We start from the raw sequence: 23,414 nt of genomic DNA, 5'->3' as shown, positions 1-23,414 counted from the left end.
GAGATGTTTTATAGAAAAACTTGGCTGAATTGACTTTTTCTATAGAAAAGTTTGTTGAATTCCCTCGTCTGCAGAAAAATTCTGGTGCATTGGCTCTTCCTATAGAAGTATTTCGTTACATTTGCTATAGAAAATTTGCTGAATTAACTTTTTCTATAGAAGAAGTTTGCTGAATAGACATTTTTCATAGAAAAAGTTTGCTGAATTGATTTTTGTATAGAAAAAAGTTTACTGAATTGATTTTCCTATAGTAAACATTTGCTGAATTTAATTTTGTTGTATAGAAAATGTTTGCTTAATTGACTTTCTCTATAGAAATTGTTGTTTAATTGACTATTTCTTTAGAAAAACTTTGCTGAATTGACTTTTTCTGCAGAAAAACTTTGCCGAATGGACTTTTTTTAGAATTCAGTATTTTTATAGAAAAACTTAGCTGAAAAGATTTAACCTGGGTACTTGCGCAAGCACACATGGCAGTGCTTGGTGTGTTTAAGAGAAAAATTCTTCAAAAGATCTACGGACCAATCTGCGTTGACGGTGAATATCGACGTCGCATGAACCACGAGCTGTATCTGCTATACAACGACATCTATATAGTTAAACGTATCGAGTTGAACGATTGCGTTAGCTAGGCAATATCATAAGAATGAGCGATGATGAACCGCTAAAACGGCGTATATTGGCGTATTGGCAGGCACAGGAATAGATGGCGCAAACAAGTGGACGAAGAGTTGAAAAGGCGCGGTATTCCAGAAAGCGAAGCAATGGAGATATTTTCTTAGCTCGGCCTATGGAACAAATGTTCTGTAATGGGCCAGCTGAGTAAGAAAGTAAGTACAGAAAAAGGTTGGCTGAATTGAAGTGTTTTAAAGAAGAACTTGACTGAATTGGCTTTTTCTATAGAAAGGGTTGGCTGAATTGACTTTTCTGTAGAAAAAGTTGGCTGAATTCCCTTCTTCTATAGAAATGGAAGTAGTTTGCTGCGTATTCTATAGAAAAATTTGCTGAATTGACTTTTTAAGAAAAAGTTTTCTGAATTGCCTTGTTCTATAGAAAAGTTAGCTGAATTACCTTTTTATAGGAAAAGTTCGGTGAATTGATATTCCATAGGAAAAGTGCGTTTAATTCCCTTTTTCTATAGAAAAAGTTGATGATTTGACATACTCTGCCAAATTTAATACAAATTTCTGTACAATTTTAAATTTATTTATTTTTTTATAAAATACAAAAATGATCTGAATAAATACAACAAATACAAAACGAATGAATTTAATGGTTCTTAAAAACTAAATGGGAGAGAAAGGAAATCCGTTTATTTCTTCAAATATGGGGCATTCATGATGGGGGATGGTGGCAAGTAAAAGTTTTGACCTTCATAGACTGGAGAGCCATACATTAAACGGGGTTGGCGGGGATTCTCCATAAATACCATTTCATTTTGAGAAGGTTCCTCATGAGGCATTGTTAGTTGTGGTTGTTGGGTTAAAGGTTCCATGGTTACGGGTGTAACAACCTGATCTGCTGAACCATAAACAATGGGAGATTCAAGAAATGTCATTGCATTTTGAGAATTTTGCGTATTCTCTGGTTGTGGTACAGTTTCTGTTTGTGGTCCAGCCTGATCTGGTGGCCCATAAACCAAATGAGGCTGGCGTATGGGTTCCTGGTTTTCCGTTGGAGCTTGCATTAATACCATGGGATTTTGCGTATTATCAGTCTCAGCCTCAGATAATGTGGAAGGTGTTTGATTTGGGGTTCGTGGCTCTGGCATTAAATGCTGTTCCCCATTTGTGGCAACCATAACATATGATGTCGGCAATTCAAAGGAATGAGAAGGCATTTGCATATAAGTTTTAGTCTCCTCAAAGGTCATGGGTGAGTTCCGTTGAGCATTTGCCGCAGAAGTCTCTTGGTTAGGTATAGGGTTAGGTGTACCAAAGAAGCTAACAACTGTATTTGGAGTAGTAGTTTCAAGGGATGAGGTAGCGTCGGAGATGGTGGATTCGAAAGGAAATGGTTGTTGAGTTACCGTGGCTTCAGTTGTGGGATTTGGAAACTGCATTTGGGGGAAATTTTTGGGACTGAAGGCCATGTTATTTCCAGAGGGAATTTGTAATTGTTGTTGTGGAACTTGATTAGAATATCCCTGCATTTGGGCTGGATTGGAGGGGATGAAGGCCATGTTATTTCCAGTGGGAATTTGTAATTGTTGTTGTGGAACTTGATTGGAATATCCCTGCATTTGTCCCGGATTTTGGGGGAAGTCCATTATGGCAGGCTGTGCTGATTGTCCTAGGGTTGGTTGAGTTTGAGAACTTGCTTGGAAGTTTTGATAAGAAGGCTGGAAGTTATTTTGAGGAGTAACTTGTTCAGGACCCTGGCTCTGAGGTGGTTGATATGATGCTGTCATTTGAGGCATGTTTTGTAGGGTCATCTGATTTGTTTGTGGCGAGCCATATTTGTAGGAATTACTCAGAAATTCTGGAGAGGGTCTAAACACTGACGACATGGTCTGAGTTTCGGTAACCTGAATCGTCTGCTGTACGGGAATGTGAATGTTGCTTTCGTTTGGAGGAAAATATGCCTGAATTTTATTTTCATGTGATCCCTGAGATTCTGATGTTGGCGGGTTTTGAGTGCCAAAAGAGGATTGTGTGTTGAACTGAGACTCTATTGGTGGTAGGTAGGTGTTATCCTTGATGTATTGCTGGGCGTTTTGTTGATATCCTTGGAAATTTGAGGGTCTAAAGTCTGAAGATTCCCTCTGAGTATTCATGGCGTTATTCGTGGAACCCGAGTTTTGGTATTGCGATTGTTGGTTTTCCTCAGGGAATCTATTGACTTGATTGAGAGCTGACACCTGTTGATAGGGATATTGTTGGTTCAAATAACCATTTTGGCCATTGGAGGGATTTGTGTTTTGTAGGCCCTCAGAATTTGTGGTAACTTCTCCATTTTGATCAGAACCTCCTGGTTGTTGTACCGTAGAGTCTCTTATCGGGGAATCATGGGGCCTCAATTCACTCTCTTCGATGTGTGTAACAGGAGTTAAGGATCCTCTGTTTGGGTTTTCATTGGTATTTCCACCTTGCATCGCTTCCGAAGTTAGCTGGGGCATTAGAGGTAGCTGAGCAGCCTGATGAGGTCTCGAACTTTCTGATAAATTTGCTCCAGAAGGGGAAGTTTGTTGAGTACTTTCTTCATTTGAGGTTCCGATTGGTTGGTTAGGGCTTGAATTTCCACCATTTCCTTGATTTCGAAAGTCATTTGAAGCTGCGGAATTTTCAGTTCCATTTTGCCCTAGCTGTTGCGGATTGTTATAGTAGATATAGTTAGGAGGCATTGTGTCCACGGGTTTCAAAAGTGTAACACCATTTCCTTCGCTAAAACCCGTTTCAGGTCGTCCATAAACATAACCCTGATTAGTTTCCACTTCAGTCTTTGCCACCTCGACTTCGGTGGCATTTTTGGGAATCTCATTTTCCAAACTTGAGGTATTCATGCCCATTCCCAGCTCATTATACATTACACCATTGTACATTGGAACATGTTCGGGAGTTTGTTTCATGGAGGGGGTACTATAACGATAGCCCTGAGGTAAATTGAGAGATTGCTGTTTGGGTGTGCGATTATTATCCGATGTTATGGGATTCCAGGGTTGGGTATTGTAGCTGGGTTGCAAAGAGGTTTCGTTGGCCTGGGGCGAAGAAATGGAGGGTAAATATTTATGGCTAAGCCCTTGGTAGTTGGAAGTGTTGGGTGTTGTTTGATCCTGGGATTCCTGCTTTTGGGGAGTCGTGTTTTGGCTGCTTTGTTGTGTAAAGGTTCCTTGAATTTGTTGGGGAGTCTTTGGAGTCTCGTGAGTAGAGGTGACTTCATTGCGATTCTCTTCGTGAGATTTTGGAGACTCGGAAGAAGATGAGACTTGATTCTGTGCAGGAGTTTTGGGGGTCTCAGTTGTTTGAGATTGGTTTTCGTTGCCTGAAAATGGTGGTAAATATTTGCGAGAGGGTTTTGGGATTTCAGGAGATGTTGGTGGATTGCCGGGCACGTTATTCGAAGCTATTACACCATTTGGTTGCTGAGGAACAGCTGGCGATTCCTTAATGATCTGAGGACCGATTTGCTGAGAGAAATCCATTGCCTGTTGAGGTCCTGATGAGGCTTCTTTAGGCACTTGTGGACCAAATTGTTGAAAGAAGTCCATTGAAGGTTGTGCCATATTTTGTATTCCATTTGGTTGGGGGTTTTGAGGTTTCATAGCCTGTTGAGGTTGATATGTCACTTCGGGATTGGGTCTCATAGCCTGAGGATATCCGTTATGCTGTTGAGGATTTTGTCCATTGATATTGACTTGGTTTTCGCCATTTTGATTGCCAGTAGGACCATTATTTCCGTTCGAAGGACCAGCATTTTGTTGTGCAGGGTGTGGGTTAGTTTGTTCCATAGACTCTTGCCTCATTACCGAAGGATTTTGCACCATTTGGAAGGGATTTTCTGGAACAGGTCTTTGTTCAATTGGTTCCTCAGATTTTTGCTTCATTTGAAGAGGATTTTGGTTGGTACCTGGTTGCAGGTTTTGATTAAAACCAGGCTCCTGGGTAGGTACTTGACCTCTAACCTGATTTGGAGCTGCTGCGGAATAAGAATAACCCATGTTGGGTGTCGGATTTTGCATAGGGAAGTTGTTCTCCATTTGACCTGTTGAGGGACCCGCAGGTCTTTCCACAGATTCTTGCCTCATGGGAGCAGTATCTTGCATGGCTTTTTGGTGTCTGTTTTGATTGATTTGAACCTCTTGGTTAGATTGTGGAGCTATGGCCGGGTTTCCAGCTACTTGCGAATAAGAATAACCTCTGTTTGGAGCAGGATTTTGTTTAATCAAATTATTTTCGTTTTGTGGAAGATATCCTTGATGCTGATCTGTTGTGGATCCTGCAGGTCTTTGGTAGAGTTGTTGCAAAGATTCTTGCCTCAAAGCGGAAGAACTTTGTTGGGTTTCTGCTTGCCTATTGCGATGGCAATCTGGTATCTTTGCAGGATGTTGATTGACACTATTTTGTCTCAAATCTTGCTGACCTTGGTAGTGGTATCCCTGATTTTGCTGCGGACTTTGGCCATTAGGTCTGTTGTCATTTTCTTCTGACAGTCCATTATTTTGACCATTCGTTAGGCCTGTGGATGCTTGTGGAGGTTGATAGTAATATCCATTGTTCTGAGCAGGGTTTTGGGCGGGAAAGTTGTGTTGATTTTGTGTCGCATAACCATTGTTTTGAGAGGTCATGGGCCCAGTAGGTCTTTGGTCTGCTTGAGAACCAAATTTCTGTTTCGAAGTTTGAAGATTTTGATAGGCTTCGGGTTGTCTGTAGACATATCCATTATTTTGTTTTGGTGCATAAGCCGTTCCCGGTTGGCTTTCCTGCTGGGAAGGTAGTGGACGTTCCCTACTTGACAAAACATTGGCTTGTTCTGATCTTTCATTGACTTCTGATGTTAGCCCATTTTGAGGAAAATTTGGTCCCTTGGCAGATTGTTGGATTTCTTGACCCTGTTGTGGCAAAGATTCCGAAGGATTTGTCAAGGTTTGTTGGTATTGCGGTCCCGGTATATTTGGCAAGGGATTTTGAATGACTGCTTCTGAGTTTTGTTGTAAACTGCCTTGATATTGATAGCCATTTGAAGCTACTTGTTGTGGTCGGGTTGGACTTTGTGGAGCATAGGAAGGTTTTTGTTGATCGTATGGGATGACTTGATTATTTGGAGGATTATTTGTTGAATAAGGGCTTCTTTGGGGAGTGGAGGAAGCTGAAGCAGGTCCTTGCTGCGTACTTGAGACCACCGAGGATCCTTGGTTTACCGTTGAAGGATTATTCTCTGGCCTTTGCTGATGATAATTAGGTAATTGATATTGTCCTTTAGACTGCTGTGGAAACATTTGCTGTTGTGTAGCATCTTGAGGAGATCCTGAGGTATTAGATAACTCTTGCCTTGTGTTCGAGCGATTATTTTGCACTGGATTGTTTTGCTGAGGATATGTGGTGGTTTGAGCTTGATTTCCTTGGGCCATAGAAACCAAGTTCTGTTGTGGAGCTCTATTATATTCATAGGGTTGTAATTTCATTCCAAATGCCAAGTCTTTAGGGTTTTCTTGCTGTGGTCTCTGATACTGATAACCATTTTGCTGCGGCGATCCCAAGGTATTGGATGAAGTCAAATAGTAACCATGTGGCCGGCTGGAGCTTACATCCTCTTGAAGGTTATTTAAAACCGCCCAGGATTCTCGCACCAACAAAAATAACAAAAAACGCAACTGAAAACAAAATTCAAAATCATAAAATTTTTACTTCATTTAGATTAGGATACGCTTACCTGAATTTGCATTTTCTTAAATTTTGAAAGAAAAAATATTAAAAATAAATATTTAACAGCCTCTCTTAAGCTGTTTCTGCCTAACTTGTTCGATGTCTATTCGAATGTGAAATGTTTAATTTTTCAATTGAAACAATTGTTTTTATATTTTTGGCAGTTTCTTGCCTGGCCCACAGACTCCTCAAGTGGTTTTTTCGCCATACACTTGAGTGACCATTAAGTGACATATTCACGCGCCCAGTCATAGTCCGACAAGTGCAGCACCACACTCTCATCATACAAATTTATGAATTGTTAATAACCATTTTTCTGTGACATCATCTACATCATCAATTATCCCAAGCCATGGTGCGGGTGTAAACAACAAACAATAAGCCTATCAACAGCTACCAGCTTGCGCTGTTGCCCAGCAGTTGAAGAGTTACAACACCCAAACACTTTCAGAACGTGTTAACAAACAACATATTTATCACTTCTCTCCCTCTCGAAATTGATGGGATAAAGAAATTATTTTGAAATACCCTACACACTGCATGTTGGGAACTGTAGACTACTGTAAAGTTCTTATTTTAGTTAATGATAAATCGTTACATGTGAATTACCCTAATAATGATCAGCTGTAAAGTAGATCAGCTGACTAATAGTACGTTTACATCATTATTAAATAATAAGATCGCGTAAAATGTCCAGCTGATTTAAATTTATGAAAATCTTATACCCCTGTTACACTTAACCGGATTAACCCAGTGGGTTTGGGTTTCAAATGTCAATTCCATAGCGCAAACGTCAAATAAATCCTCATGAAGTGGGTTAACCCAGCAAAAAAACTCTAATGTAACCGTACTATTATACCAGTATAGCTTATCTCACGGTCGCCTTTGACCATCCATACCAGCGATCCTCGATTTGCATATTAAAAAAAATACTATTACGAAATCTCCACTAATTTACATAATAATTTTTATTATTAAAATGAAATGTCTTGTTTCAAAATTTATTGAAAACACTTGAATTTTATTCACACACATGTTCATGTCCGAACATTAATTCACACACAAACATACATATGATCGTAAAATTTGTTTCATCTACGAAAACAAAAATTGCAGCAATTGAATTTATGATCTGAAGATCTGAAGCACGTGAAATTGAGTTGTTTTTTTTTACATCTATTTTTGCACCAATTCACAATTTGGAGTATTTTACTTTCATTGGTGAATGGTGAACACATAAACTGGGTCAAATATATTTACTCACATGAGTGAAGAATCCCAAAAAAGGTTAGTGAACTTAGCGGGTTAACTGTGAAACAATTTATGCAATAATTGTTTGTTGTTGTTCATTTCATTTGTTCCATTGCGTGTGTGTGGAGGAGGGGTCATGTTGTTTTGGAATTCAACGCAATTTCGTTTAACCGTTTGTCCACAGCTTGCATGTCCAACAATGATCGTCATATGGGAATGTTATAATTTTCTCGGAACTTGCTTTACATTTAGCCTCGCCTTAACAATGGTAATGGTATATTTCATCAGCTTTTAAATGTTGCTAACTATTTTATTTCAGGGGGTATTTAAAAACTGTAAAACCTAGATTTTAAAAGCAGCCCCCTTTCTTTCAGAAAGGGTAAATAGAAGCACCCTTTCTTTCAGAAAGGGTAAATAGAAGCACCCTTTCTTTCAGAAAGGGTAAATAGAAGCACCCTTTCTTTCAGAAAGGGTAAATAGAAGCACCCTTTCTTTCAGAAAGGGTAAATAGAAGCACCCTTTCTTTCAGAAAGGGTAAATAGAAGCACCCTTTCTTTCAGAAAGGGTAAATAGAAGCACCCTTTCTTTCAGAAAGGGTAAATAGAAGCACCCTTTCTTTCAGAAAGGGTAAATAGAAGCACCCTTTCTTTCAGAAAGGGTAAATAGAAGCACCCTTTCTTTCAGAAAGGGTAAATAGAAGCACCCTTTCTTTCAGAAAGGGTAAATAGAAGCACCCTTTCTTTCAGAAAGGGTAAATAGAAGCACCCTTTCTTTCAGAAAGGGTAAATAGAAGCACCCTTTCTTTCAGAAAGGGTAAATAGAAGCACCCTTTCTTTCAGAAAGGGTAAATAGAAGCACCCTTTCTTTCAGAAAGGGTAAATAGAAGCACCCTTTCTTTCAGAAAGGGTAAATAGAAGCACCATTTCTTTCAGAAAGGGTAAATAGAAGCACCATTTCTTTCAGAAAGGGTAAATAGAAGCACCCTTTCTTTCAGAAAGGGTAAATAGAAGCACCCTTTCTTTCAGAAAGGGTAAATAGAAGCACCCTTTCTTTCAGAAAGGGTAAATAGAAGCACCCTTTCTTTCAGAAAGGGTAAATAGAAGCACCCTTTCTTTCAGAAAGGGTAAATAGAAGCATCCTTTCTTTCAGAAAGGGTAAATAGAAGCACCCTTTCTTTCAGAAAGGGTAAATAGAAGCACCCTTTCTTTCAGAAAGGGTAAATAGAAGCACCCTTTCTTTCAGAAAGGGTAAATAGAAGCACCCTTTCTTTCAGAAAGGGTAAATAGAAGCACCCTTTCTTTCAGAAAGGGTAAATAGAAGCACCCTTTCTTTCAGAAAGGGTAAATAGAAGCACCCTTTCTTTCAGAAAGGGTAAATAGAAGCACCCTTTCTTTCAGAAAGGGTAAATAGAAGCACCCTTTCTTTCAGAAAGGGTAAATAGAAGCACCCTTTCTTTCAGAAAGGGTAAATAGAAGCACCCTTTCTTTCAGAAAGGGTAAATAGAAGCACCCTTTCTTTCAGAAAGGGTAAATAGAAGCACCCTTTCTTTCAGAAAGGGTAAATAGAAGCACCCTTTCTTTCAGAAAGGGTAAATAGAAGCACCCTTTCTTTCAGAAAGGGTAAATAGAAGCACCCTTTCTTTCAGAAAGGGTAAATAGAAGCACCCTTTCTTTCAGAAAGGGTAAATAGAAGCACCCTTTCTTTCAGAAAGGGTAAATAGAAGCACCCTTTCTTTCAGAAAGGGTAAATAGAAGCACCCATTCTTTCAGAAAGGGTAAATAGAAGCACCCTTTCTTTCAGAAAGGGTAAATAGAAGCACCCTTTCTTTCAGAAAGGGTAAATAGAAGCACCCTTTCTTTCAGAAAGGGTAAATAGAAGCACCCTTTCTTTCAGAAAGGGTAAATAGAAGCACCCTTTCTTTCAGAAAGGGTAAATAGAAGCACCCTTTCTTTCAGAAAGGGTAAATAGAAGCACCCTTTCTTTCAGAAAGGGTAAATAGAAGCACCCTTTCTTTCAGAAAGGGTAAATAGAAGCACCCTTTCTTTCAGAAAGGGTAAATAGAAGCACCCTTTCTTTCAGAAAGGGTAAATAGAAGCACCCTTTCTTTCAGAAAGGGTAAATAGAAGCACCCTTTCTTTCAGAAAGGGTAAATAGAAGCACCCTTTCTTTCAGAAAGGGTAAATAGAAGCACCCTTTCTTTCAGAAAAGGGTAAATAGAAGCACCCTTTCTTTCAGAAAGGGTAAATAGAAGCACCCTTTCTTTCAGAAAGGGTAAATAGAAGCACCCTTTCTTTCAGAAAGGGTAAATAGAAGCACCCTTTCTTTCAGAAAGGGTAAATAGAAGCACCCTTTCTTTCAGAAAGGGTAAATAGAAGCACCCTTTCTTTCAGAAAGGGTAAATAGAAGCACCCTTTCTTTCAGAAAGGGTAAATAGAAGCACCCTTTCTTTCAGAAAGGGTAAATAGAAGCACCCTTTCTTTCAGAAAGGGTAAATAGAAGCACCCTTTCTTTCAGAAAGGGTAAATAGAAGCACCCTTTCTTTCAGAAAGGGTAAATAGAAGCACCCTTTCTTTCAGAAAGGGTAAATAGAAGCACCCTTTCTTTCAGAAAGGGTAAATAGAAGCACCCTTTCTTTCAGAAAGGGTAAATAGAAGCACCCTTTCTTTCAGAAAGGGTAAATAGAAGCACCCTTTCTTTCAGAAAGGGTAAATAGAAGCACCCTTTCTTTCAGAAAGGGTAAATAGAAGCACCCTTTCTTTCAGAAAGGGTAAATAGAAGCACCCTTTCTTTCAGAAAGGGTAAATAGAAGCACCCTTTCTTTCAGAAAGGGTAAATAGAAGCACCCTTTCTTTCAGAAAGGGTAAATAGAAGCACCCTTTCTTTCAGAAAGGGTAAATAGAAGCACCCTTTCTTTCAGAAAGGGTAAATAGAAGCACCCTTTCTTTCAGAAAGGGTAAATAGAAGCACCCTTTCTTTCAGAAAGGGTAAATAGAAGCACCCTTTCTTTCAGAAAGGGTAAATAGAAGCACCCTTTCTTTCAGAAAGGGTAAATAGAAGCACCCTTTCTTTCAGAAAGGGTAAATAGAAGCACCCTTTCTTTCAGAAAGGGTAAATAGAAGCACCCTTTCTTTCAGAAAGGGTAAATAGAAGCACCCTTTCTTTCAGAAAGGGTAAATAGAAGCACCCTTTCTTTCAGAAAGGGTAAATAGAAGCACCCTTTCTTTCAGAAAGGGTAAATAGAAGCACCCTTTCTTTCAGAAAGGGTAAATAGAAGCACCCTTTCTTTCAGAAAGGGTAAATAGAAGCACCCTTTCTTTCAGAAAGGGTAAATAGAAGCACCCTTTCTTTCAGAAAGGGTAAATAGAAGCACCCTTTCTTTCAGAAAGGGTAAATAGAAGCACCCTTTCTTTCAGAAAGGGTAAATAGAAGCACCCTTTCTTTCAGAAAGGGTAAATAGAAGCACCCTTTCTTTCAGAAAGGGTAAATAGAAGCACCCTTTCTTTCAGAAAGGGTAAATAGAAGCACCCTTTCTTTCAGAAAGGGTAAATAGAAGCACCCTTTCTTTCAGAAAGGGTAAATAGAAGCACCCTTTCTTTCAGAAAGGGTAAATAGAAGCACCCTTTCTTTCAGAAAGGGTAAATAGAAGCACCCTTTCTTTCAGAAAGGGTAAATAGAAGCACCCTTTCTTTCAGAAAGGGTAAATAGAAGCACCCTTTCTTTCAGAAAGGGTAAATAGAAGCACCCTTTCTTTCAGAAAGGGTAAATAGAAGCACCCTTTCTTTCAGAAAGGGTAAATAGAAGCACCCTTTCTTTCAGAAAGGGTAAATAGAAGCACCCTTTCTTTCAGAAAGGGTAAATAGAAGCACCCTTTCTTTCAGAAAGGGTAAATAGAAGCACCCTTTCTTTCAGAAAGGGTAAATAGAAGCACCCTTTCTTTCAGAAAGGGTAAATAGAAGCACCCTTTCTTTTAGAAAGGGTAAATAGAAGCACCCTTTCTTTCAGAAAGGGTAAATAGAAGCACCCTTTCTTTCAGAAAGGGTAAATAGAAGCACCCTTTCTTTCAGAAAGGGTAAATAGAAGCACCCTTTCTTTCAGAAAGGGTAAATAGAAGCACCCTTTCTTTCAGAAAGGGTAAATAGAAGCACCCTTTCTTTCAGAAAGGGTAAATAGAAGCACCCTTTCTTTCAGAAAGGGTAAATAGAAGCACCCTTTCTTTCAGAAAGGGTAAATAGAAGCACCCTTTCTTTCAGAAAGGGTAAATAGAAGCACCCTTTCTTTCAGAAAGGGTAAATAGAAGCACCCTTTCTTTCAGAAAGGGTAAATAGAAGCACCCTTTCTTTCAGAAAGGGTAAATAGAAGCACCCTTTCTTTCAGAAAGGGTAAATAGAAGCACCCTTTCTTTCAGAAAGGGTAAATAGAAGCACCCTTTCTTTCAGAAAGGGTAAATAGAAGCACCCTTTCTTTCAGAAAGGGTAAATAGAAGCACCCTTTCTTTCAGAAAGGGTAAATAGAAGCACCCTTTCTTTCAGAAAGGGTAAATAGAAGCACCCTTTCTTTCAGAAAGGGTAAATAGAAGCACCCTTTCTTTCAGAAAGGGTAAATAGAAGCACCCTTTCTTTCAGAAAGGGTAAATAGAAGCACCCTTTCTTTCAGAAAGGGTAAATAGAAGCACCCTTTCTTTCAGAAAGGGTAAATAGAAGCACCCTTTCTTTCAGAAAGGGTAAATAGAAGCACCCTTTCTTTCAGAAAGGGTAAATAGAAGCACCCTTTCTTTCAGAAAGGGTAAATAGAAGCACCCTTTCTTTCAGAAAGGGTAAATAGAAGCACCCTTTCTTTCAGAAAGGGTAAATAGAAGCACCCTTTCTTTCAGAAAGGGTAAATAGAAGCACCCTTTCTTTCAGAAAGAGTCAATAGAAGCACCCTTTCTTTCAGAAAGAGTCAATAGAAGCACCCTTTCTTTCAGAAAGAGTCAAAAGAAGCACAATTTCTTTAAGAAAGGGTCAATAGAAGCTCCCTTTCTTTCAGAAACGGGCAATAGAAGCACCCTCTCTTTCAGAAACGGGCAATAGAAGCACCCATTCTTTCAGAAAGGGGCAATAGAAGCACCCTCTCTTTAAGAAACGGGCAATAGAAGCACCCTTTCTTTCAGAAACGGGCAATAGAAGCACCCTCTCTTTCAGAAACGGGCAATAGAAGCACCCATTCTTTCAGAAAGGGTAAATAGAAGCACCCTTTCTTTCAGAAAGGGGCAATAGAAGCACCCTTTCTTTCAGAAAGGGGCAATAGAAGCACCCTTTCTTTCAGAAAGGGGCAATAGAAGCACCCTTTCTTTCAGAAAGGGGCAATAGAAGCACCCTTTCTTTCAGAAAGGGGCAATAGAAGCACCCTTTCTTTCAGAAAGGGGCAATAGAAGCACCCTTTCTTTCAGAAAGGGGCAATAGAAGCACCCTTTCTTTCAGAAAGGGGCAATAGAAGCACCCTTTCTTTCAGAAAGGGGCAATAGAAGCACCCTTTCTTTCAGAAAGGGTAAATAGAAGCACCCTTTCTTTCAGAAAGGGTAAATAGAAGCACCCTTTCTTTCAGAAAGGGTAAATAGAAGCACCCTTTCTTTCAGAAAGGGTAAATAGAAGCACCCTTTCTTTCAGAAAGGGTAAATAGAAGCACCCTTTCTTTCAGAAAGGGTAAATAGAAGCACCCTTTCTTTCAGAAAGGGTAAATAGAAGCACCCTTTCTTTCAGAAAGAGTCAATAGAAGCACCCTTTCTTTCAGAAAGAGTCAATAGAAGCACCCTTTCTTTCAGAAAGAGTCAAAAGAAGCACAATTTCTTTAAGAAAGGGTCAATAGAAGCTCCCTTTCTTTCAGAAACGGGCAATAGAAGCACCCTCTCTTTCAGAAACGGGCAATAGAAGCACCCATTCTTTCAGAAAGGGGCAATAGAAGCACCCTCTCTTTAAGAAACGGGCAATAGAAGCACCCTTTCTTTCAGAAACGGGCAATAGAAGCACCCTCTCTTTCAGAAACGGGCAATAGAAGCACCCATTCTTTCAGAAAGGGTAAATAGAAGCACCCTTTCTTTCAGAAAGGGGCAATAGAAGCACCCTTTCTTTCAGAAAGGGGCAATAGAAGCACCCTTTCTTTCAGAAAGGGGCAATAGAAGCACCCTTTCTTTCAGAAAGGGGCAATAGAAGCACCCTTTCTTTCAGAAAGGGGCAATAGAAGCACCCTTTCTTTCAGAAAGGGGCAATAGAAGCACCCTTTCTTTCAGAAAGGGGCAATAGAAGCACCCTTTCTTTCAGAAAGGGTAAATAGAAGCACCCTTTCTTTCAGAAAGGGTAAATAGAAGCACCCTTTCTTTCAGAAAGGGTAAATAGAAGCACCCTTTCTTTCAGAAAGGGTAAATAGAAGCACCCTTTCTTTCAGAAAGGGTAAATAGAAGCACCCTTTCTTTCAGAAAGGGTAAATAGAAGCACCCTTTCTTTCAGAAAGGGTAAATAGAAGCACCCTTTCTTTCAGAAAGGGTAAATAGAAGCACCCTTTCTTTCAGAAAGAGTCAATAGAAGCACCCTTTCTTTCAGAAAGAGTCAATAGAAGCACCCTTTCTTTCAGAAAGAGTCAATAGAAGCACCCTTTCATTCAATAAAGAGTCAATAGATGCACCCTTTCTTTCAGAAAGAGTCAATAGAAGCACCCTTTCTTTCAGAAAGAGTCAATAGGAGAACCCTTTCTTTCAGAAAGAGTCAAAAGAAGCACAATTTCTTTAAGAAAGGGTCAATAGAAGCTCCCTTGGTTTCAGAAAGAGTCAATAGAAGCACCCTTGGTTTCAGAAAGAGTCAATAGAAGCACCCTTGGTTTCAGAAAGAGTTAATAGAAGCACCCTTGGTTTCAGAAAGAGTCAATAGAAGCACCCTTTCTTTAAAAAGGGTCAACACAAGCACCCTTTCTTTAAAAAGGGTCAACACAAGCACCCTTTCTTTAAAAAGGGTCAACACAAGCACCCTTTCTTTCAGAAAGAATCAATAGAAGCACCCTTTGAGTCAGAAAGGGCCCGTAGCAGCAAGCTTTCTTTCAGAAAGGGTCAATAGAAGCACCCTTTGTGTCAGAAGGGGTCAAAAGCAGCACCCTTTCTTTTAGAAAGGGTCAATAAAAGCACCCTTTCTTTCAGAAAGGCTCAATAGAAGCAACCTCAAGCTGACTTCAGGGGTCGGAATGGGCAAAAACTCATGTGGAGAAAAATTAATTTTTTTTCTCATAATCCCCAACTATTGCCAGTGTAATGTTTGCAGGATTAAAGTTATAAATTCAGTTTCGGTTTTGAGATCAGATTGACGAATATACATAATTACGCTCGTATGTTTGTACCGCTGTCAGTTCGGGGTAAACGGTAATCTTAAAGCAGTAATGAACTGGGCGACTGCAGCGCTGTTGCTTGCTCTGAAATCTTGCCCAGCTCGCCACACGTCACAGGGAATTGCACGTTCATTGAAGCTGTGACTTAAAAACTGAGGAAAGAGATTATGAATTTGGAAGCTCTATCGATGGAAATGAATATGGGTAAATGGACCGGTTTCAGGGAAATACTGAACTACATGATTCTGATATACAGCAATCACCCTTATTAAGGGAATGTCATTCTCATTCACGGTGATGAACATAAATTTGGTCAGTCAGGGTTTAATATCATCGTTATTTTGCCTAGTTTTCGTGGAACAGGAGAATATGCTGTCCCATATTTTTAGATTTTTTGTACCAAATTGGTCGGATACATCAACGTCATTTGCAAACAAAATTTGTATGACAAGGGTGCGATTTCTGCTTTCTATATATAATTGGTCTGTTCCAGAACTGCAAGAATCTACAAAGTTGTACTATTTTTCCGATATCATAAAGGAACATTTGTTTTCGTAATAAGAATTTGTAGATTATTGCAGGTTCTGGAACAGAGCAAAAATGTTATATTCTATATATTTTTTTATTTAAAATATTCTAAAATCCAATATTATGTATTGAATAACTGGTCGACCGTTTTATTTTGCATAGAGCATAATACACAATACTTTTTTATATTTCGCAGAGATAATGTTTTGAATTTTCAATTAAAAAGTAGATTTTGTTTTTTTTTTTCTTTTTCATTCATCTACCTACCTGCTGCGGGAGTTGAACTCATGCATACAGAATAACAAAACAAAATACCCCACCAACTAGTCTATCATTCGTCTGATAAGAAACTGATACAAGAATGTGGGAGTAGCTGAGCTACGTGCTTAGAAAATGTATATGGGAATTATTTTGATTAGAACATAATTATGAGATCATTAAAATGAAATTATGTATTTAATGTGAGGAACCGTAAATTGTTTAAACACAAGAGCAACATGTCACTGGGGTACATAATTGCGTCCATTAAAGTTAATGAAAATAAGAATGAAATTTGTTTAAATTTCAAAAAGAGTAGAACATGTTTTTGTTTAGTAGATGTTACGGACCATAAGAATTTTATTCCCATCACTTCTCAAGTAGTTTCACTTGTAGAAGGAAATGTTAATTATATTCTTAAATTTTCAAAAGTGTTCTCAAATTAGTTCTAATTTCAAATTAATTGTCCATAACCCTCCTCTTGAACTTACCAGGGCGTTGAAATCTCTTTTTGTTTATAAACAACACCGCCAAATCTAATTTTGAACAAATTTGTGTTATTTCAGTTTTTGTTTTGTTAATTTCATAATAATTTAAAACATCTCATTCAATAGGCCAAACGAAATTGTTTCGAATTGTAAAACCCCCTCCAGCCAGATTTCAAACAATAACTTAAACATATCATTTCTTTGTTCGAGAGGTTGTCAACTTTCTTGCGAAAACCAACGAAAAAAACTACCAACAAAACAATTCATTAATGACCCCCAAATAACATAGTTTGGCATTAAAAAGCAACAACAACAACATATAAATAATAAAAAAAACTATTTTTCACAATTCCATAGGTCATTTAGATAAAGACGGTTCCTGGCCATGAACCTAAGATGACTCGAATACCAATACCAACATTTCGTTGTAAGAACAAAAATGTCTGAACTTACTTGGTAACCGGGCCAACTCAGGTCTGATAACGAGGCAACTAAAAATTGTTCACTTGCAGTGCAATTAAAAACGTACAAAAACGAAAAATCTAAAAATAGAATATTTCCGTTAATCTAAACAAAAACAGTGTTAGATAAAATTAATGCCCCCTGCCCTTCCACCGTTTAGGTGGGTGTTATCAGTTGATAAGCACTATCACAACAACCATTATAACTATTTCGTTTTTGCCGACATGACGACGGCTACGTCACAAGACCTAGACCCACAACCCAATGCAATGCTACACGCCTAATAATCACCCAGTAAAGATCTCCAACACTCAAAATAAAACCGCCAAATAACCCGACAAAATTACGCTATTACCACCGGCAATGATTTGTATTCATAAGCCGTAACCAGTTGACTTGGTCTTTAACACGAATTACGTGTTAAGACAATTTTTCCCATAGCCTCTTGTTGTGTTTTAGTCACCTATTAATCCCACGCCTTTTGTGGGACCTTCTTAATTCGTATGTATGATTTTAAATACATAGCAACAGATACATTTTGCGGGAGTTCCAATATTGAACAACTGCAGTAATTATGCAAGGCATAAAGTTTATATTTCAATTAAAAATATAACTGTTAAACAAAATGAAACATGTTTTTACATCAAGCGACTATTTCAAAAGATTAAGATCTTTTGACTGAAAATAAAAAAAAAAAATAAAAAACAATGTGTTTTATTTTGGTCACAAAATTGTAATTGACCAACAATTTTTATACAAAAACAAGTGAGCAAAAGCTATAGTCTGGACGGGGAAGACTATGTGATACCCTACACCACTACCCCTGTGCATGAGCTTTTCGTTCGTAAACATTTCTTTTAGGGAGATACTAACTACCTGGATTTTATACCAAATGACTTAAGTCCAATTTACATATGCACATTAAATGATTTCGTTTTACGAAATCCTAGAATCAAATGAAGTGTATTCACATCTGTTTTTTTGCGTCATTTGCTTACGCACACAATCGCACATACACACTTATACAATAACACAAACACACGCACACAATATACCCTGTAGGAAGCATGGGGACATGTGTCGACATGTCACCACTTTGTCTACTATTATGGTGACAAAGTCAACACTTTGTCAACAGGTTGTCAACAATTGATACTTTTACCTTAATAAGAAGAAGCATTGTTCATAGTGAAAACTGACAGCCCAACGAAGCATCTTATTTTTTCTTCATTTTCGTAATTGTTTGGCATAAAATAATGTGTTTTTGTGAAAAATCAATAAAATATATAATTTTAATAACAACAAGTATGAGCAAAGGAAAATAACAGACAAGTGAAAAAATAGACAATTCTATATCAAAATGCAGATTCTGAGGCGGCTGACAACATTTGTGGTGAAACTTTGACTATTAGACATTTTATGGAATCTTTAGAGAAGATGACGAATATGGTCCCGTCTCGCTGGAAATGATGAACGCAACTTACATCTGATATTTGGACACGGCATAATAATGAGTTAGAATGTTAAAGGGTTATATGGCAAAAATTGATTGCGAGATTTTTGCAATGTTTATACGGCTGTAATGTAAGAAAATTTAAGGACATTTTGTTTATTTATGCTTATTTATACATGTTTATTCTTTTCAATTCTTAGATGTTATATCAATATTCAGCGAATCGCCTAAAAAAAGCGAAGTGCAGCAGAAGAAGAAATATTTTAGGCAGAAATCACACCAATTCTTATGGCCAAGAACCACCAATTCTTAGGCGATGATATTTCTGACAATGAAAACGATTTTTAATTAATTCTCTTTCGAGTTGAGCTGTTAGGCCTTTAGAAATACATTGAAAAATTAGGAGTCTACCGAAGTCCCACGCATCCAACCATTACACTACGTTTCACGGGTGGTAAATCCGATCTTCAGGTGTATTAGGATGTTGTTTTTGTGGCAGACGAAGGCAAAGCTTGGTAACTGGTATATATATCGAACTTCATTAGATAAATGTATATGCGAAATTATGTCAGTTAATTGAAACTCCAAACTTTTCCTATAGTCCTGCTTTGGTAATCCCATTTTTCAATGTTCACAAATACTATGGTAAGTTTTATTCCTACATCATTAGTAATTGCTCTTCTATATCAGAAGATTTTATTTTTTGATCATCAATTATTGTCTACTAAAGTTTTGACAAGTTGATGGTGGCTTAGAACGCTAAGACGCCGGCAACCTTGACACTCAGTTGTCGGAGACCCAGGTTCGAATCGATTTTTTTTATTATTTGTTAGTCAGCCTTGAAAACATTGGCTTTATTTACTAATTTTGTGCTTATGCGGAATCTTGGGCTTAGCCCTTTATAAAGATAAAAAGACTGTAATATGCAATTTGTACTTTTTAGTATTTTCATAATTATATGTTATTCTTTAATAAAATATACTACATAAACAAAAGTATAAGTTCATCGTCTTATAAAACACACTATATAGCCTTTTAGTCTATAAAAAGTTTCAAATAGGCCAAAAAAAAAAAACAATAGTGAACAATTTGGTACCAATGTCTCCATATGCCCCTTTATGTACTATTGACTCACTACCTCCAATGTCTCTATTGACTCACTACTTCCAATGTCTCTACTGACTTACTACCTCCAATGTCCATACTGACTCACTACCTCCAATGTCAACACATGGTTCCTCAGGAACTACTGACTTACTATTGACATACTAGTTCCATTGTCAGTACTGACTTTCGAATGACACGTTCATACAAAATGTCTATAGGAAATTACATTAGTTGTCTACAGTTTGTCAGTAGTACTGTTGACAATGTCAGTAGTAAGTCAGTATAGATTCACTATTGACATTTCCTACAGGGTATTTATTCAGAGAAATAGGAATTTCACAACACAAATGTGTATCGAATAACTTAAATTAATTCTAAAAACAAAAAAAACATAATTTTTGCAAGTTTTTTAAACATTTATTTTCACTTTTGTCATCGTTTGAGTATTTTTGTTTTCCTACAACACACACAAACAAACAAAGACATCATAAAACAGTTGCATTTTTTGGTAGTTTATGACAAAAAAACAGGGCTGCTATAATAGTATGGTGTTTTCGTGCGTTGTTCAGAATAAATGACGCAGCTATCGTCATTTATTTTTGTATGGTAAATGACGGAAAATGTTGCCTGTTTTAGCAAATAAATGACGAAACAGCTCCAAATGACGAAAAAGTTGCTAATGTAAATTGGACATTAAGGCGAACTGAACCAAAATAATTAATATTTAATTTTATATTTGAATACTGTCGACATCTACTTGGTAATTGAAAGCTTTGCTGGTCTTCTTGATTAGCATTTTACATGTCTTCAATATACCAAATAGAAGCAGACTTTTTCTCCAAATGAGTTTTTTTGACCACTACGACCCCTAAATATTATCCGACCATCACCAAAATAGGCTTCCCCATCAGCACCCAAAATTTGGTTACGATCCTATTAAAATTGTGACCTGTAGCGTAATTACAAGGTTTAGATGGACAGACGGACGGACACACATAGCCAGATCGACTCAGCTCGTCGAGACATTCATTTTGGTATATATAAGTATGGGTCTACGACCATTATTTCGATGAGTTACAAACTTTTTGGTCAAAACCAACTTATAATAACCTCCCCACATAGTGGTGTAGGGTATAATCACTACCCACCAAGAAAAGGTCTGTCTGGTTACTTTCCCAGCAAGAATTGTCCAGCAAGAACTTTCTCAGAGAGTAAGGAGTTTTTATTCTCTTTTGCAAGAAAAATGTAAAAAGTAAACATACACCTTCCCAGCAGAAACCAGCAAGCAATCAGCTGGCTTGCCCAAACAGAACAATTTGTCCAAGGAACCAAAGGAAGCAAATATTTTGTATTTTATTTAAAATAAACAAGTAAAAAAAGTATCAGTCGGCTTTGCCGACAGAGATATACCCTCAGCCTGTGTGTATGGAAACAATTTTTTCCCAAAAATATGTGTGTATTTAGGGAGTTTAAAAATTTTGGGCGTTTGAACCGACAAAAATGTTGATTAGGATTAAAGATCAAAAGTTATGCGAAGGAGATACCAAGAGGAATGGCAGCCACAACATATGGTGCCATAGGGGGTTTTTACACTCTTCGGGCTGTTTGATCAAGAAGTATGGACTTGCCCCTAAAAAACCTTTTACCATCGTAATTGAGGCAGCGAATGCAAGTTGCTTCAAGAAAAATCAAATTGATTCGATATGAGGTCTTAAAGTGAACTTATCCGAAATTTTGTGTGGGAGGTACCGGATGGAGTGGACAAATATGGTCCATATTTGAACCTGATCCATATCTGGTAGATATATTAGGATGTGTAAAGTATAGACCAATTCGGCCACTCCCTTCAATAGTTACCGTACGAACAATTTTTCTGAACATTTTTGAACTTTTGTGGGGGAGGTACCTGAAGGAGTGGACCGATATGGCTTATCTTCAAACTTAAACTATGTTTGGACAAAATATTACTAAGGCCATATTTTGGACCGAATCGGCAGATCCGTTCGAGAGTTATCTTGAGCTCCAACCCCTCACACGGTGTCATAGGGGTTTTTTGCAACTTTTATGCTATTTTCTCAGGAAGTATGGACTTGCCCCTGATGGTACTTGTACCGTCGTATGGAGGGCAGTGAATACAAGTTTCTAAAACAAAAATCAAAGCGATTCGAGAGATGGCCCTAAACTGATCTTTTCCGAAAATTTGTGTGGGAGGTACCCGAAGGAGTGGACCTATTGAGACCATATTGGAACCTCATATTACCCTTGTAGAAAGTTTACGCCATACAAAGTATGGACCAAATCGGTCACTCCCTTTAAGAGTTATCGTGTGCACAAACTTTCCGAACATTTTCGAACTTTTGTGGGGGAGGTACCGGAAGGAGTGGACCGATATAGCCCATCTTCGAACTTAAACTAAGTTTGGGCAAAATATTACGAAAGCCAAAATTTGAACCGAATCAGTTCATCCGTTCGAGAGTTATCGTGCGCTCCAGCCAGCAGGACAGACAGACAGACGGACGGACATGGCTAGATCGACTCCAAATTGTCTGAAACACATTTCGTCCAAACATACTTGGGGTCTAAAACCGTTATTTCGATGAGGCACATTCTCATCGTATCAAAGTGTATATACCCTCCATAGCCATAGCATTGCTAGTGCTTGCTAGGAGAAATTTGTCCAGCAAGAATTTGCAAACTCTCACTAAAAGAACTGTCAAAATGACTCTCTCGATTCGCCCTCTTTAGCTGGTTTTTGTGTTAACAGACAATTGTTACAAGTTTTAGCGTAACCAGACAGACCTAAATATGACAAAAGTTCCTCATTGTTGTAAAAAAAGTTTTGCGCCAGCTATAGCTATGAAATCCCTGCCGAAATATAATGAAATGTTCTGCGAAAATTCGGATCATTTTTGTAACCTGAATGTAGCCTCAGCCTGTGCAAATTGAGATATCTATGAACAGATCGAATACCGCACAACAAACCAAATTCGGCAGAAACTTCAGAGTTCGGCTGTGAGTTCGGTCCGAATTCTGAACGAAAGTCATATAGCGTGGTTGACGTGTTCTCTGGCCGAAAATCGGATGTTTTTGTCGACTTTCAGACCTAATTCGGTTCTAAGTCTGACATTCGGACAGATATCGGTCCGAATTCGGAAGTCTTGAGAGATTCGGAAGTTTTGCCTGACTTTCGGGCTGAATTCTGTCAGAACTCTGATGAAATATCGTATGAATTTCTAATTTGTTTACCGATATTAGAACCGAAATGGTTTTTATTAGTTTTGTTTTTTTTTTTTAATTTTTAATGATAATACTTAACAGATAATTCATGAAAAATTAAAATCCTTGGAATTAAAAGTTTGTTAATCTACCATAAAAATTTTAAAGGTTTTAATATGAGTATGTATTAAATGTGCGTGCGCCATTTGGTAATTGTTAGAAAAAGGAAACATGTCTTCCCAACAGTGGAGAACAATAAATTATCAACAGAATCTGTAAAATCTGTAAAACAATTGTTATTAATATAAAAAATACTTGTATTCTTATATAAAAGTTGATATAAAAGCATTCAGAAACTTAACTTTGGCAATATACGCTATGCGACTCGAAAATTATTAACCACATTCTGACACCGAGAACACACGTGTCTCACCCTTTTTCCCAATCCCATCAACTTTCGCGGTTTTAGGCCACCAAAGGTTTGAGGCTTTATCTTCCAAACCGTTAAGAAATTTGACAAAGTTGTAGGTCTTCTCAAAAGAACAAAAATTGTGAACACATAAAATCCTTCAAACTTCATATTCAAGGTCAAAGTCGTCAAGGTGAAATTTCTTTTAATTTTTTTTTCGGGTTTTGGCCTTCGTTCGTATGTCCTAGAAATATGTTTACTGAGATCTAAGGTACATACATTGTCTTAGCTCATTTTTTTATTTGACGGTATCCTTAAATCTTGGAAGATTTTGTATCTATTGACCAGAATCGGATAAAAAAGTATAAAAATCGAATATTTTCTAAAGTATTTTGCTATTTTGGCCTTTAAGAACCTTTTACTGATATCTATACTACATAATTGTAGTGAACCGTTTTCTTCAATTTTAAACAGTTTAATGTCTGTGGACCAGAAACAGAGAAAAATGATAAATATCGCATTTGCTATTTTGA

General features: G+C 37.8%; 1 protein-coding gene across 1 annotated transcript; it reads right to left on the bottom strand.

Moving 5' to 3' along the window:
• Window positions 1–1,196: 1,196 nt before the first annotated feature.
• LOC141397763 (uncharacterized) lies at window positions 1,197–6,913 on the bottom strand. Its single transcript, XM_073974459.1, has 2 exons — window positions 6,370–6,913; window positions 1,197–6,310 (listed from the first exon to the last, which is right to left on the bottom strand). The coding sequence occupies exons 1-2, from the start codon at window positions 6,379–6,381 to the stop codon at window positions 1,313–1,315; spliced, it is 5,010 nt and encodes a 1,669-aa protein (XP_073830560.1). The 5' UTR covers window positions 6,382–6,913; the 3' UTR covers window positions 1,197–1,312.
• Between the last annotated feature and the right edge of the window lie 16,501 nt (window positions 6,914–23,414).

This window comes from Musca autumnalis, unplaced genomic scaffold (assembly GCF_047663935.1).
Source record: "Musca autumnalis isolate F117 unplaced genomic scaffold, ASM4766393v1 scaffold_3, whole genome shotgun sequence".
In the NCBI taxonomy this organism is placed as follows: Eukaryota; Metazoa; Arthropoda; class Insecta; order Diptera; family Muscidae; genus Musca; species Musca autumnalis.
The sequence above is the reverse complement of the archived record's forward strand: the minus strand, read 5'-3'. Positions and strand labels throughout refer to the sequence as shown.